The sequence below is a fragment of the Sciurus vulgaris genome (genome assembly GCF_902686455.1).
Source record: "Sciurus vulgaris genome assembly, chromosome: 14".
NCBI classification, from domain to species: Eukaryota; Metazoa; Chordata; class Mammalia; order Rodentia; family Sciuridae; genus Sciurus; species Sciurus vulgaris.
In genome coordinates this window covers 43,548,236-43,563,252 of record NC_136475.1, presented here as the reverse complement: position 1 = coordinate 43,563,252, position 15,017 = coordinate 43,548,236, and the positions used below count along the sequence as shown (strand labels likewise).

Here is a 15,017-nt window from a genome sequence, read left to right as displayed (position 1 = left end):
TACAAATGCCTGTAATCAAAGCATAGTTTGTCTGTCCTTCACTTTACAACTCAAAAAGACAAACAGTTTTTTTAAGCTCTATAGTACATGAATTTGCTAATGGCTTTTCTATGTAAGAGTCAGTTCAACCTGCTCAGCGTTTAGTTACAGCAAAAAATTCTTTTAGGCTTTCTCTATGCTCACCATGTGCAAAGTTAACCATTCTGTAGACTGAGAAGGAATCAAGCATTTTTAGAATAAAAGACAATTTTATATGTTAAAGTATTCTGGGTATTCTGGGAAGGTTCAGTACCTTGCTATTCTTTACATTCCTTAAATGTAAGAAACTCATCTTCAACAATCCAAGTATATTCAACTTCACTCACAAAATAAATCAGAGGGTTATTCTTCACCCTACAAAACCACTTATCACAAAATTCAACCCAAGATTATTTTCATTCAGTAGCACCTACTCTCAAACCCATTGAAATTTAGTTGGCATTGACACAGTTTTTCAGGAACCAGAAGAACTTTCAAAGAGCTAAAAGGGAAAGGTGAACAAGCCCAACCCCTTAATTTTGCAAGTAAGGAAACTGAGACCCAGAAGAGATATGACTGTTGATTCTCTATAATGACAACTAGGAATTATCAAGGGCCCCACAGTGTCTCACATCTTTACTGTATCCACCACATCTTAACCACCATTACCTCTTGCTTGGACTGGTCCAGGAGTGACCTAAATCCTGTTTTCCCCTATCTCCTACATACTACCCTTTCCCCAAAGGTTGCCCCACACAGCAGCCAGAGGGATGCATCTACAACAGAAGGCAAACTGTCCCTCTTTCCTCAGCAGCTTCCAATGTCTTCCCATCTGCCTAGAGTAGAAGCCAGTCCACCAGTGTCCAAGGCCTATCCCCACCTAATTACCCACCTCTCCAGCCTCTGTATCCTTGCCCAGTGCTTCCTCCACTCACTCCACCTAGGGGATGTCACCCTTGCAGTTCCCTCTGCCAGCAACCTCTTCCTCCAGAGGTTCAGATGACTCCCTCCCTCCCTTCCTTTCTTCAGGGGTATTCTCAAAAGTCACTTTACCACTTTACCAGAGATGCTTCCCTGACCACCCTACTTAAACAGCACCACCTTACCTCTCTCTCCCTCCTTACCTGTCAAATTATTATTTTTTCTAACATTTTTTTCTACCTAAAATATTACATATTTGTTCACTGACTGCCTTTCCCCACTGGAATTTAACTTTGACAAAAAAGTTTCTGCTGGAACCCCAATGCCTGCCATTTGCCTGAACTTTGGTAGAGTAAATGCTTACTATGTCCCAAGTACTGTTTTAAGGAAGGTACAAGAACCAATTTACTTAATCATCACAACTAACCCAAGATAGGCATTATCATCCTTGTTGTCAACATCATCATCATTATCATCATCATCTCTGGTGAATAAACTAAGGCCCAGAGAAGAAACAGATGAAGAAACTCATGCATAGAGAAATTTAGTAACTTTTCCAAGACCTCCCAGTTAGTCAATAGTAGAGGAAGTATTTAAACCCAGAACACCAGCTCTTAAATCATCATGATATATGGTGGTGTAGGTATGCTTAGCTAATCACAAAGAACAACTTTAATGCTCTTTTCCTATACCATACTCTTAGAAATTGAGATATATCAAAGTATGCTTTCAAACATCAAGTTTCCTGTAACTGCCTACTATTTTAGAATAATTAATAGCTGTGATTTTTGAGCTAAGACTGTTAAACAGGATCAAAAATGTGAGCCATTACTTCACTTCGGCCTCTAATTGAGGGAACCACTTCCATAAAGGACATGACTTATAGGCGTGTGCAGGTAATTCTCACTGTGCAACTGAGATTACCATGATTAGCTCTGGTCCATAAAGGGAAAACTAAGACACAAAAGCTGCAGTGATGTTTTGGGTCACACATCCAGTTGCAGGGGCTGGAAGGGAGCTTCTGAGGGCCCTCTGGGACTGCACTAGGTCACACATGCTCCCTGCTATTAGTGTAGAACACCTCAGTGATTCACACAATGGAATGTGTAAGTCAAAACATCACCTAATAAACCTTGATATAGCTTTATCTAAGAAGTTACATAATCATTCTGATGTGGAAATGCCATTTGGAATTTGTGATGTAGAATAAAAAGGGGGTGTATCTCCTGGGAATTACTCCACAAAGGTCATCAGAGATTTTCAGGGAGAAATTTACAACACCAAACTGTGCAACCGATTTGTAAAAAACAGGGCCTGGTGGAGGCTCCCTGAGGACGGTCTCAGTGTCCTGTTGAATTTGCTATGACTTAGCCAGAGCCCTGCTAGAGAGTCTCAAGGGATGGCCCCACCTGCCCATGTTTCCCAGAGGAAAGGAGGCCTAGTGGGTGTCTGGCCCCTGGAATAGAAAACACCCTACCAAGTTTTCCTTGCCTCTTTCTTTAGGGTCTAGTATTTATTTCTGCAAGCCTTAAGATCTTTCATTCTCTCTCTACCCTAGACAGCCCAATGAATCTTTCTCTCACTTGGTTGGAAATCTCTGAAGGAAATCAAACTGACCTCCTGCTCTGGGTTGCTCCCCTTCTCCCTGATCTTCCCTCGACCCCGCCTACCACAATCTCACCAGCTCCCAGAATTCGGCAGAAGGAAGGAGGTTAGTGATTAGAAGGCTGAACGGGAGCCGCAGGAGTGTCATAAGCACCTGTCACCTGGCAGGTCTCGACCCCCCCTTTCTCAGTCCTCCAGCCCCACCCACCTTCCAGCCCCGGAGCGCCGACACGTCCCCCGCCCTCCCACACGCCCGGACCTGGACTGGCCCGTCCCTCCTGTCCCGGCCTCCCGCCACTGTCCAATGACCGAGGGGCAGGGCAAGCTGAGCAAGCCGCGGCAGCCCAGCCGGGTCCCCGCCCTGTTCCCGGTTCCCGAACAGGGCCCGGCGGCCTTTAAATGCCACCCTGGACCGGCACGGCGCGGCCCTCGCCACCTTTCTTTCTTGGGCAACGGCACCAGCAACTGCAGCAGCGCCAACCCCGACTCGTCAGCCGCAGTCCAGGTCCCAGCAGCAGCGGCCACCTTAGACCTCCCAGCCCGCGCTGCCTCTCCCTCCCCTCCCCCTCCTCTCTGGCCCTGCCTGCCGGGTCGGCGCCGGGCCCCCGGGCGTGCGCGCGCGCGCTCCCGCGAGTGTGTGCGCGCCCGCGCCAGTCTCGGACCCGCGCCCCCACTCAGCGCAGGACCGCCCCGGGATCCCCGCCAGCGCACCGCGTCCCGCGACCCCAGCCGCCTGGCAGCTAGCGGTGCACCTCACCGCGCCGTGCAAGAACATGGCGGGATCGGTGGCCGACAGTGATGCAGTGGTGGTGAGTGTGGCGGGGTGCACACGAGGCGCCCCCTTCCCGCCGCTCCGCACGCCGCCGCCGCCTGCTCCAGCCGGAGCTGGGGCGGATAGAAGCTGCAGGCCCAGCCCCGCATTCCCCGAGTGGGAAGGCGCTGGGTACCTGTTAGCAGGAGCCGGCAGTGCACCGGGACCAGAAGGAGCTTTCTGGGACAGAGGGCGCTGGACTCGGGGAGGGTTGGAGGGGATACTGCAGGTAGAGGTGCCCGACAACCCCTTCGGTGTCCGTGCAAACGCGGACCAGGTGTGTGCACTTTTGCACGTGTAAGTGTGCGCATGGGTGAGTGTGTCCGGGGCGCGCGCCCGCGACCGCCTCCCGACGTACTGGGGATTCCCCCTTGAAAATGGGTCCTTGCCCCGAGCTCCAGAGACAAGTTGAGCGCTGCCACTCCACTCCAGCCACGTCCCGAAGACAGGCCTGCGAGACAGCGGTTCCAAAAACGTTTGTGGTTGGAGAGGGCCTGCCCTTCCACTGCACAAGGTTCTATTTCCCCAGTGGGCCCCGACCTTGAATTTGATCTGGATTTGAAAGTGGTCTGGGGATCTTTGGAGGCTTAGCTACCGGATGGAAAGGATGGGTTTTGTTCTGTGGGTTAATGCGGTTATTAATGGGCTATGAAGAGTCATCAGCTGCAGACACTGTTTGTGTGTCCGTTGAGGGCTGCTGGATTCTGTTAGGTTTGTCTAGGTGCCCCCCCCCCCCCAAATCTTCTAAGAAAAAGGGTCTGTGGAAAGCCAATCTGTATGCTTCTATTTTTAGAAACTGGATGATGGGCATTTAAACAACTCCTTGGGCTCTCCAGTTCAAGCGGACGTGTACTTCCCACGACTGGTAAATGGTTTTGTTGTTTTCCGTGTCTCTGCCTATACCCACCCCGCAACTCCTTTCTTAATTGCATTTTCCTTGCATTTTCTATTAGGTCAGGTTTTCAGGATCTGAGGGCTTGGCTCTTCTTTAACAGCCTGTGAAGTTCCTGTTTCTCCTCTCCTCTCCTCCTTTGCAGATAGTTCCATTTTGTGGGCACATTAAAGGTGGCATGAGACCAGGCAAGAAGGTGTTAGTGATGGGCATTGTAGACCTCAACCCAGAAAGGTAAGATGGAGTCCTCTTCACCAGCAGAACTATCAGGCAGTGTCAGGCCCCTGCCACTCCTCTTGCGGTTTAGTTTCCTCTTCTTCCTCTCCTTGTGGACAGTGTTGCTAGTTAGGAGTGCCAAGAAAGTACCATGTTCCCATGAAAAGAATGTGTATGAATCCCAGCCATCATTTCTCCAGACAGCTATTTATATCAGAGATGATAAATATAGACTCACATTTTCTCTTTGACCCTTAGAAAGGCCAAAATATTTTTTTTCCTTTTTTATGGTTTTGAACATGGTGCTTGGAATAAGAACTATTAGTATAAATACGAACCAAACTTGACAAGATATTATTTCCTCTAGTCAACTTCTGGGGCTGTTTTTGAGAATTCTGAAATGGATTCAGAGTCTCAACTCTGATGTGTGAGTGACTTGGGGTATTTGAAATCTGTAACTTCAATCATTCAGTCAACTCCAAAGTTTTCACTAGAACCTACTTTAGGTAACAAAATAAATTGATTTCAGTGTAATCCTTTTCACCATGGTCTAACCTCTAATGAAAAGAGTAGTTGCCCATTAAAAGCAGACAAACCTAAAAGATGAATACTTGGATCATTTTATAATATCCAGCCCCAAATAAATGAGACCACTTTGTTTTCAGTTTTGCTATCAGCTTGACCTGTGGTGACTCGGAAGATCCTCCTGCTGATGTGGCAATTGAACTCAAAGCTGTGTTCACAGACCGACAGCTACTCAGAAATTCTTGTATATCTGGAGAAAGGGGTGAAGAACAGTCAGCCATCCCTTACTTTCCATTCATCCCAGACCAGCCATTCAGGGTAAGTACCTCAAGTGCCTCAGCTACAACCTCTGGCAGGGTGGTAGTGTTCTGATCTCATGTGTGCCAAGAGCATTGAAGCAGCCAGAATTTCTTCATGTTCAGGAAATTTGTCACCTGATGGTTTAAAAAAAAAAAAGAAAAGAAAAGAAAAGAAAAAATCAGAAGAGCTCTGTTTGCTGATAGAAATTAATGCTCCCAGAGTAGCTCTTGGATCTGTTCAGCACATATATGTAGTAATTATACCATATTTACATACTCAGATTGTTAAGAAAACAAGCTACTACTATACTTAGCTACTATGGCAAGTATTAATTTAATAAATACTTTTCTATAGAGTACCAACATAGTATTAAGCATATAGTAAACACCTGCCCCCAAATATCTGATTAATTAATAAATATTAATAAGTATCCACAGGGCTGGAGATGTGGCTGAGTGTAGAGCACTTGCCTGGCATGTGTGAGGCCCTGGGTTTGATCCTCACACTGCATATGAATAAGTAAATAAATAAAATATCCATTGACAACTAAAAATATATGTAAAAAAATAAGTATCCAAAATTTTCCTCATTTTTCCTTCAGCCTTTAAGTAGTTTGAAACCTTATTATGACATTTTAAAGAATTTGGTGATTATCATTTTATGTTCTCTTGTTTCCTTTGCTAATGAGGCCATGTCCATGTCCTTGTTTCTCCCTCTGCATTAATTAAGCCTCTGTCTGTGTCATGGTCACAGGCTGTGTGGCTGACAGATTCCTTCCCTTGGACCTGGAAGAATATAGACTTGCTCCCCACTATCTAGTGGGCAGGAAACAAAACCCAAACTTGCCACCTAATCAAGCAGCATTAGCAGTACCTTCCTCTAGGAAGGCAATACCAAATAAGAGATGCATGTCAGTAATGTATAAAAAAAGAACTTTGTACAGTGATGAAATTCCCTTCATCAAGTCTTGTTCACATACATCTCAATAATGACAACTCCATTATAAACTCTGGTTTTAGATGGGCATAGTGGTGCACGCCTTTAATCCCAGTGGCTTGGGAGGCTGAGGCAGGAGGATCTAGAGTTCAAAGCCAGCCTCAGCAAAAGTGAAGTGCTAAGCAACTCAGTGAGACCCTGTTTCTAAATAAAATACAAAATAGGGCTGGAGGTGTGGCTCAGTGGTCAAGTACCCCTGAATTCAATCCCCAGTAACCAAAAAACAAAACAAAAAAACTCCGGTTTGTCTGATCAACCTTTAACATGTTATTCTTTATCTTGAAGTTTTCAAGATTTTTATAGTCAGGAGAGGGGGAAATAAGAAACCATGACTTGTTTCAGTGATAGAATTAAGATCCTTTCTAATCCTAGATGGGGAAGGCACTCCACCCCCTTTAGGATGGTAATGTCCTTTTATGCTTCTCTTGGCTGGGATAGTTTCCTAATGATGAATCTTAATGCTTATGAGTAGGATCAACCAGAACTTCTAACTGCCAGTAGGGATACAATGCTTCCCAACAACAAAATTAAAGTGAAATAGGCCCTTCTTGGTGATACAAGTTTAATAATAATACGAATTAAATGTGACTAATATCACATATGGAGTCTCTTCTTGCATAGTGAATACCAATGCTTTTAATAAATACATCATAGCACGAAACCAATAATTAAACTTATGGTGAATTACTTATGTTAAGAAAAAGGAGAAGACAAAGTTTTACCATGTGGAATTAGTATTTCTGTTTGGCTTACAAAGCCTTGTTAATTACACATTGTTGGTAATTACTATATAACCTTCTCTCTGCTTTAGTGTTTACCATGTTTGAGTGTCTAGACTATTATTACAGGCTACTAGTGGGTACTAGTTCAGCCTTGTGAGGGGTTCCTCTAAAAGTGAGTTTGGAGGATAATAATGGAGACATTAAGTGTCATGTAAATAAATCTATGCTATTTACCAATTTCGAGGGTAAAGACACAAATGTTAAAACCTGAGCAATTTAAAATCTTTAAAGGATATTGAATAGCATAGAATAGTGGTTCTCAAAGTGTGTTCCCTATTTCAGCCTTATCAGCATTACCTTGGAACTTGGCAGAAATGTCAAATTTTAAGCCTCACCCTAGTCCTATTGAATTGGGAATTTGGAGAGTAAAGCCCAGCAATTTGTTCTAACTAATCCCCTGCATGTTTCCGCCCAGTGCAGTCTTTATTTTAGCTGTTGATGGACTTATTTATTTATTTATTTATTTATTTATTTATTTATTTGCAGTGCTGAGAATCGAACCCAGTGCCTCACACATGCTAGGCAAGCACTCTACCACTGAGCCACAACCCCAGCCCTTCCAATGCATTCTGATATTTCAGAATCTCTGAAGATGTTGCCTTTCTTTCTCTAAAATGAAGTTATGTTTGTTTGTTTGTTTTCCCTAGCAGGCTTTTTGAAATTGTGAATTGAGTTTATCCTTTTGTTTCTTCCAGGTGGAAATTCTTTGTGAGCACCCACGTTTCAGAGTGTTTGTGGATGGACATCAACTCTTTGATTTTTACCATCGCATTCAAACATTATCTGCAATTGACACCATAAAGATAAATGGGGACCTCCAGATCACTAAGCTTGGTTGACAGTGTTTAAACCACTTCTATTTCAAATAGGATCAGGTGCCACAACCATATGACTGTCGGTCTGGAAGAAATGTCCCTGCAAGATCTGGAGACTTAAAAAGAAAACAAAGGCAAGCTTCACTGTCTCTTCTTTCTGTGCAGTTTAAGTCCAAAATGACAACTTCAACTATGGTTTGTCCATAGGAAGAAAGCTGTCGGACAAAGACACCGAGCCATTATTCCCAAAAACGAAGTAATACATGTATGCTGGATTTTATTCAGACTAAACTAAAATGGATTTGTGACAATTTGTAATTGGATAGCAAATTATGTCATTTCAAAGCAAGGTGATGTTTAGAAACAAAGTGCTAAAGACATTAAAAACAACAACGGTACACCGAAATCAACACTTTTCTGCACTGAAGTGGAATTGTGTAGCACAACCAACATTTTAGTCAGGGTATTTACATAGAATGTAGGTTGTTCAAGATTTTTTTTTTCTTTTTTCGCACAGCATAATGTCAGTTCAGATTTTTGAAGCTTTCTTGTAGTTATTTATTTATATTCAACATATGTATTAGAGAATGAACAATGTCTCGAGAACAACAAATTATGAATTTTGAATGTATAAATATCTTAGTTCTGAGAGGGGAAATTATGTATTACAATCATAAAACAGGTGAATTTATATTTTAAAGAGTTGGGTCATATCCTCCATACCCCTGAATATAGGATCTCTTAATATAAATTGTCATGCTTTTGGGAAAAATTTGCAACATTTTGGTAAAACTACTTTTCATGTTGTCAATTATGTAAAATTCTATTTATATTGCTTTTTCTCCTAACTCTGAATTAGCACAGTATTGGCTTCCTTAAGACTAATTAAATACTTTTCCCTAGCTTTACATAATAGCTCATTAAGTTGTTATTAAATTCATTGAAGATACAGGAGAGGGGATTGCATAGACAATTTTTGAATGACTATTACCTAAACTTCTAAAAGTATATTAAAATGATTTTGGAATGTAGTGTAAAGCAGAAACAAATGGCCCTGAATAACTTAACTTGGAAATAATTTATATCAACTTAAGCCGTTAGCTCATTGTATAACTTTTCTTATATGACCCTCACCAATATGCCAAAGCAATGCCTTTGGAGCTTCTACTCTGTGTTGGCTCTGTAGCTGGAGGAACTAGTGGTGGCTTGAGGAGATAGTAAGATAAGATGGGATCCAGATTAGGAAAGGATCCAGTTAGTTTATCTGAAAGGTTAACTCCCAGGACTCCAGGTCTTTGAGTCCAGCCAATAATGTGCTTCCAATGAAGCTGCGGAAGTTGCAAAACTGATCAAATGGTGGAGCTGCTCCAGCAGGAGACTGTAAACTATAAATGCCACCACAGGGCTAGGAATGCCTAGAGTCCTGGGTGCTGGACTTCACAAGCTGCATTGGCTCTGGAGAGAAGGACCCTTGGTATTGCTTTGGCCAGGTAGTGGGGGAAGAAAGGGGTGCTGGGGTGGGGGTGTATTTATACATAATTTAGGTTTTGTTTGTATAGCATACTGCGTCTTGTTATGACACGTCCTTGTCCTGCTTTGCTTTGGAGTTTTTTTACACAACATGCAGAGGCACTTGAAGTGACCATGTCATTTTCATGTGTCGAAAAGGTAGACAGTGTTTCAGTACCAAAGTCTAAGAGAAACAAAGGAAAATAAAATTGTGAATTTTTGTAGGACATATGTTTGGATTCTTCTCAACTTTGAGACTGTTTAGCACAGTTCTATGGTGTTATATAAGATACTTTATCCAACAACACTGGCTGCACATTAAAAAGCTTTATGTACCAGCTGACTTAGCCATATTCAGCCAGGAGAGCTGTTCAGTGGCTCCAGGTATTTTCAAGCCTGTGCTTAACTTCTCATGGCTTATAAAGTCACTTTTGAGGAGTAACTATAGAGAGACTTAGAAGGTACCCTGAAATATTTTTGTAGGGATTTTGATTCAACTTATGGTGGACGATCCTAGGGGAGAACTCTTTTGAGAAGTCATCCGTTCCTACCCACTGCATAATTCAGCAGAAACTAGAGGAGCAGGGAGTATAACTGATTAGAAGTGACTCTGTGTTCTCTCTGCCTATCAACTAACTCATTAGCAACCAAGCCCTTAGGCAGCTTAGTGTGAAAATGCGTGTTAACCCTTGGTTTCCTTATGAGGCCAGTGGGAACCTCTTGGATAAGCCTACTGGGATTAATCTCGATGATGTGATGATTTGATTTAGGTATAGCTAAATGACTACAGGGCTAATCCTGCTGTCCTAATGGTTAGCTGTAGACTGGAACATGTTCACACCCTCTCCTTGGCCTTTGAGGTCTAAGGTGGGAATTTCAGGATTGAAAGTGCAATTTAAAGCTTCACAGGAAAGTATTTGCGTATGTAAGGAGTTATTTCTGACCAGAGCCCTAGTTTTGCAATAACCCAAACCAAGGAATAACAATCAGGCTCTGGGGAAATAAAAAGCAGGCTTTAGACAATCTGTTTTTGCAGCAAAATTAGAGTGAATGTGTATATCTACTTAAAAGCTAATGGAAGTGAATTCTGCTCTCTGGGTGGTCCCAGAATTGTCTTAAAATTATTTTTATAAATTTTGAAGCCCCATTTCAAATCTTGACCAACCTCAGTTCAGACCCCGCCTAAGAGAAAACTTTTAGGATTGATGATTTGTTAAATGGCAAGTCCTTCCATTGAGCCCTGTTGCCTTGAGAGAAGCAGCCTTGGCATTTTCTGGCATTAATGTAGAAATAATGTTCCTATGATGACATATTTTCAAAGAAACACTTTCTTATTTACTGCGTGGTGTAAAATGTTGCTATATGTGTTGTTACATTATGTCACTGCTGAAAGTTATTTGCACTATAATAAAGGAATTTTCTACAAAATGTTTTCTAGTTTATTACCTGCAGCATTTGGCCCCAGTTACGTTGTACTTAGCATAGCATGTGGTTTAGCATCCCTCAATTTCACACACACACCCCAAACCACTTCTTCATGTGTTTCTCACATTGATTAAGGGAGAGAAAGAATCTCAGGGACCCCCAGAGTCCCAAAGAGCTTATATTGTGAATTCAGTGGGTGCTTATTTTTTATTTTATGTGTTTATTTTTTGCAGTACTAGAGATTAACCTAGGGCACTCTACCACTGAGCTACACCCCCCAGCACCCTCGCTCACCCACCCTTCCTTCCTTCCTTCCTTCCTTCCTTCCTTCCTTCCTTCCTTCCTTCCTTCCTTCCTTCCTTCCTTCCTTCCTTCCTACAGGGCCTTGCTAAGTAGTTTAGGGCCTGGCTAGATTGCTGAGGCTGGTCTCAAACTTGCAATCTCCTGCCTGTGCCTCCAGAATCTCTGGGTTTATAGGCATGTGCCAATGCACCCAGCAGTGAGTTCTTTCTAAATACAATTTACATGCAGTAAATTTACTTATTTTGGTGGATAGTTCTATGAGTTTTAACACATTCAGAATGTAACTACCATTTTATCAGGAGACAGAATGATTGCATCACCTCTCAAATGCCTTTGTGCTATCCCTTTGTAGTTAAATTCATCTCCCACTTCTAACATTGATCAGGCAACCAAGGTTTTATTCTCACTCCCTATAGTTTTTAATTTTCCTGAATGTTATAAAAATAAGTACATATTTGTAATTTCTTGAGGTTGGATTTTAATTTGCCTAATGCATTTGCAATTATGCATAAATGTGTATAAATGTGTATGCATTTATATGTGTCAACAGTTTTATATTGCTGTGTAGTATTCCAGTGTGTGGCTATGCCACAGTTTCTTTATCCTTTCACCTACTGAAGGATGCATGCAGTAAGTTCATTATATAATCAATCATTAAATATAGTCTTAGCACAGTGTATGTACAACAGCAAGATAGTATTATCCTTGCCTTCTCTTTCCTGTGGTTTGAATGAGTAGGGAAGAAATTTGATCCTTTGGTTGGGCAACCTACAAATAAAAGAGGATGACTTATAGAAGTTTTCCAGCTTCAGTTATCTATAGATGACAGAAACTTACATGCTGGATCTAGGCTCCTATTTATGCCTTAATTAGTTTTATTAGTCCCTTCCTTTTTTTAAAATTTTTAAATTTTTTTTTTTTTTTTTTTTTTTTTTTTAAGGTGGCAGAGCTATGAAGCTGGTTTGCTGCTTTCTCTGTCACAGCTTTTGCAGTTCAGTTCAGGCAAGGAGAGGCCTGTTAAGGTGAGGACAATTTGCTGAGGCTGTTGAGAAGAGATAGGAGAGTTCCCTTGCCCCCATAGCCCAGCTGGGAAGAAACTTTGGAGGATATGACATTATACTTGCTTTATGATAGCATTTTGAATTAGAAAGTCTGGAAGAGATCAGTAATTAGAGCCTCTGAGGGCTTTCATTCATTCAACAGGTATTTATTCGAGCTGTGTTGATGGCTGTTCTAGGCTCTGGGATCCATCAGTGAATAAAAATACAAAGGTCTCTGGTGGTTTTAAATTTCAGTGTGCTTAAGGATCACTCAGAAAGCCTGCTTACGAATCAGAAGTTCAAGTCTGGCATGGTGGTACATGCCTGTAATCCCAGTGACTTGGGAGGCTGAGGCAGGAGGATCGCAAGTTCAAGGTCAGTCTCAGCAATTTAGTGTAGGCCCTGTTTCAAAAACTTAAAAAGTCTGGGGATGTAGCTCAGTGGTATAATCCCCAGTACCAAAAAAGAGAGACCCACAGACAGACCCTGTTTCAGTAGGCCTGGAGTAGGGCCCAGGAGTTTATGTTTTAAGAAGGCTCCTGGATATAGATGGTCCCAAATTTCATAAAAGCACCTTTGTCTGTGGGAACTGCTGAACAGTTACTGAATCAAACTGTGGGGAGGCACAGGCTTGAGATGCTAATCTGTGGATGTTGTTTTGTGAAAATTGTTTTCAACACAGGGGCATCTTGCCCTGCCAAAATCCTGCAACTGTCATTACAGCACTACAACTGTGTGTCCTTGTCCCTGCCTTAACTTTCTCCCCTATTACTTCTGCCTTTACCTCAAAGATACACTGTAGCCAAACAAGTTTGCCTTAAACAACTCTTGTAAAAATCCTTCTTATTTTGTTTATGACCTACGTAGCACTCTGACACCATTTTAAATAGTGAATGCTCCTAGAAAGACTCAGATTCAGGGGAAGGCCTGTCTTCCTTCTTAGTAAGCATTTCTGTTGGTTATTCACTGGAGAATCTCCAGGGTGGGACCCAATTCTTCTATGAAGCAGATACACATGGTGATTTATAGCTTGTAAAGAGACAAAGTGCAAATGGTAGTGACCCAGGTGAGATTTCATGCCAATTTGGAAATGAATTTAAAGTCTTCCTATTAAAGTTTTTAAAAATGCAATAGAGTATACATATGATGCTGCATGGTTGCCTCTAGCCATTTGCTTTCTGATCACCATGTTAATTCCACAATTTTTCCTTAAAAAAAAAAAAGTCTCTCCTGCATGAGACAGAACTGCCTTGCGAAACATGTACTTCATAATTAATTAAAATAGGTGTATCTAAGATGCTGAAACAATACTCAACCTGAAGAGCAGGAGAAGAAATAGGTATGAACGCTTTCTCTTGCTTTGATACACCCTTCCATCTCCCCAGAGACGACAGTGAGAAGGTGAGCAAACAGGGTAAGGAGGCACCACTGCTTGATAGGGCAACACAGATGGTCCCTAAATAATAGGCCCTGGGAAGAGGCAAGTCAGCCACAGGATGTAGAAATAATGTGGAGTTTTGGAGCCTTCCAAGCTTCCATGAGTCAGAATGATAACATACATGGCTAATAAGCCAGCACCTCCCTTTCTGTCAGTACTCTATTATTAATTCTTTTTCTGTTTTCATTTTTGTTTTTGAGTTGGGGATCTCACCATGTTTCCCAAGCCAATCTTGCGATTTTGAGATCTTGAACTCCAGCAATCCTCCTGCCTCAGTCTCCCAAGTAGCTGGTCTACTGGTATTCTACCAGGCCCAGCTGTCATTAATTCTAAAGTGGCAGATGCAAATAATAGAAGCTTACTTAAACAGTGATTCTGGGAAGAAGAGGAAGTGAAGAATCAGTCTGTAGTGAGGACAGGGAGCTGGAAACTGGTACCTGTGCCTCCTGGATTAAGGGTTTATGCTTTACGACTCCAACCTTTCTGTACCTCTTGTGAGTTTAAGGATTGCAGTGGCGCCATGACATGTCTGGAAAGCCAGAGGCAACAACAGTTTGTACAGCAATAAAACATTTCTTACAGTTGATAAAACCAGAGTTTAAAATAATCATGACAGCTGGGCGCGGTAGTGCATGCCTGTAATCCCAGCAGCGCGGGAGGCTGAGGCAGGAGGATCGAGAGCTCAAAGCCAGTCTCAGCAACTCAGTGAGACCCTGTCTCTAGATAAAATAAATAAAACGGCTGGGGATGTGGCTCAGTGGTTAAGTGTCACTGAGTTCAATCTCTGGTATCAAAAATAAAATAAAATAATCATTACACTAATATCTACAATAATCTTCTAGTATTATAAAGAAAATGGTATAAAAATGCTAATCCCCAAGGCTTCTAATTCATCAGAATGTTTTTTATATAATTTCATTGGAGTCTTATTTAAAATCTAAACAAAATTAGACAATATTTAGAATGGTATTTATAAAATATACTTTGGGAAACTTTTTAAACTGAATTATTAAATATTCTAATATTAGAAGGCAGTATTTTCTTTTAATGCCATTAATGACCTTTTGCTCAGCATAAAATGACATTAAATGTTATAATAGAAAGTGAACATGGAAGATATGTGCAAAATGATGAAGAACTGCTTTAAAAAACAATTTTTTTAAAATGAGACACTTCATGGAGTAGTGTGGTCTGTTAAGATTCTAATTAAACTTTCATTTATCACATATTTTTAAAAAATCATCAAGTTAAAAAAATATCATACACACTATGGGGCACAAAATCATGGTCTTTTATTTAAGGAGGTTGGAAATAGGCCTGTTCTCATAAGACCTAGTAAAGTCAGATATTGGGGTTACATCTCAGATTTGTTTAGGACACCTAACATTCTCTTTGTTTTTGTAAATGATATAAATTCCTGA

The 15,017-nt window shown here is 41.6% G+C and overlaps 1 protein-coding gene across 1 annotated transcript; it reads left to right on the top strand.

Moving 5' to 3' along the window:
* Positions 1 to 2,856: 2,856 nt before the first annotated feature.
* LGALSL (galectin like) lies at positions 2,857 to 10,818 on the top strand. Its single transcript, XM_079109746.1, has 5 exons — positions 2,857 to 3,353; positions 4,149 to 4,220; positions 4,393 to 4,481; positions 5,129 to 5,306; positions 7,762 to 10,818. The coding sequence occupies exons 1-5, from the start codon at positions 3,318 to 3,320 to the stop codon at positions 7,903 to 7,905; spliced, it is 519 nt and encodes a 172-aa protein (XP_078965872.1). The 5' UTR covers positions 2,857 to 3,317; the 3' UTR covers positions 7,906 to 10,818.
* The last annotated feature ends 4,199 nt before the right edge of the window (positions 10,819 to 15,017 follow it).

Coding starts and splice junctions, on each gene's coding strand:
- LGALSL (XM_079109746.1), top strand. CDS start 3,318: ATGGCGGGATCGGTGGCCGACAGTGATGCAGTGGTG. Junction 3,354..4,148: donor CCGACAGTGATGCAGTGGTG/GTGAGTGTGGCG, acceptor TTCTATTTTTAG/AAACTGGATGATGGGCATTT. Junction 4,482..5,128: donor GTAGACCTCAACCCAGAAAG/GTAAGATGGAGT, acceptor CTTTGTTTTCAG/TTTTGCTATCAGCTTGACCT.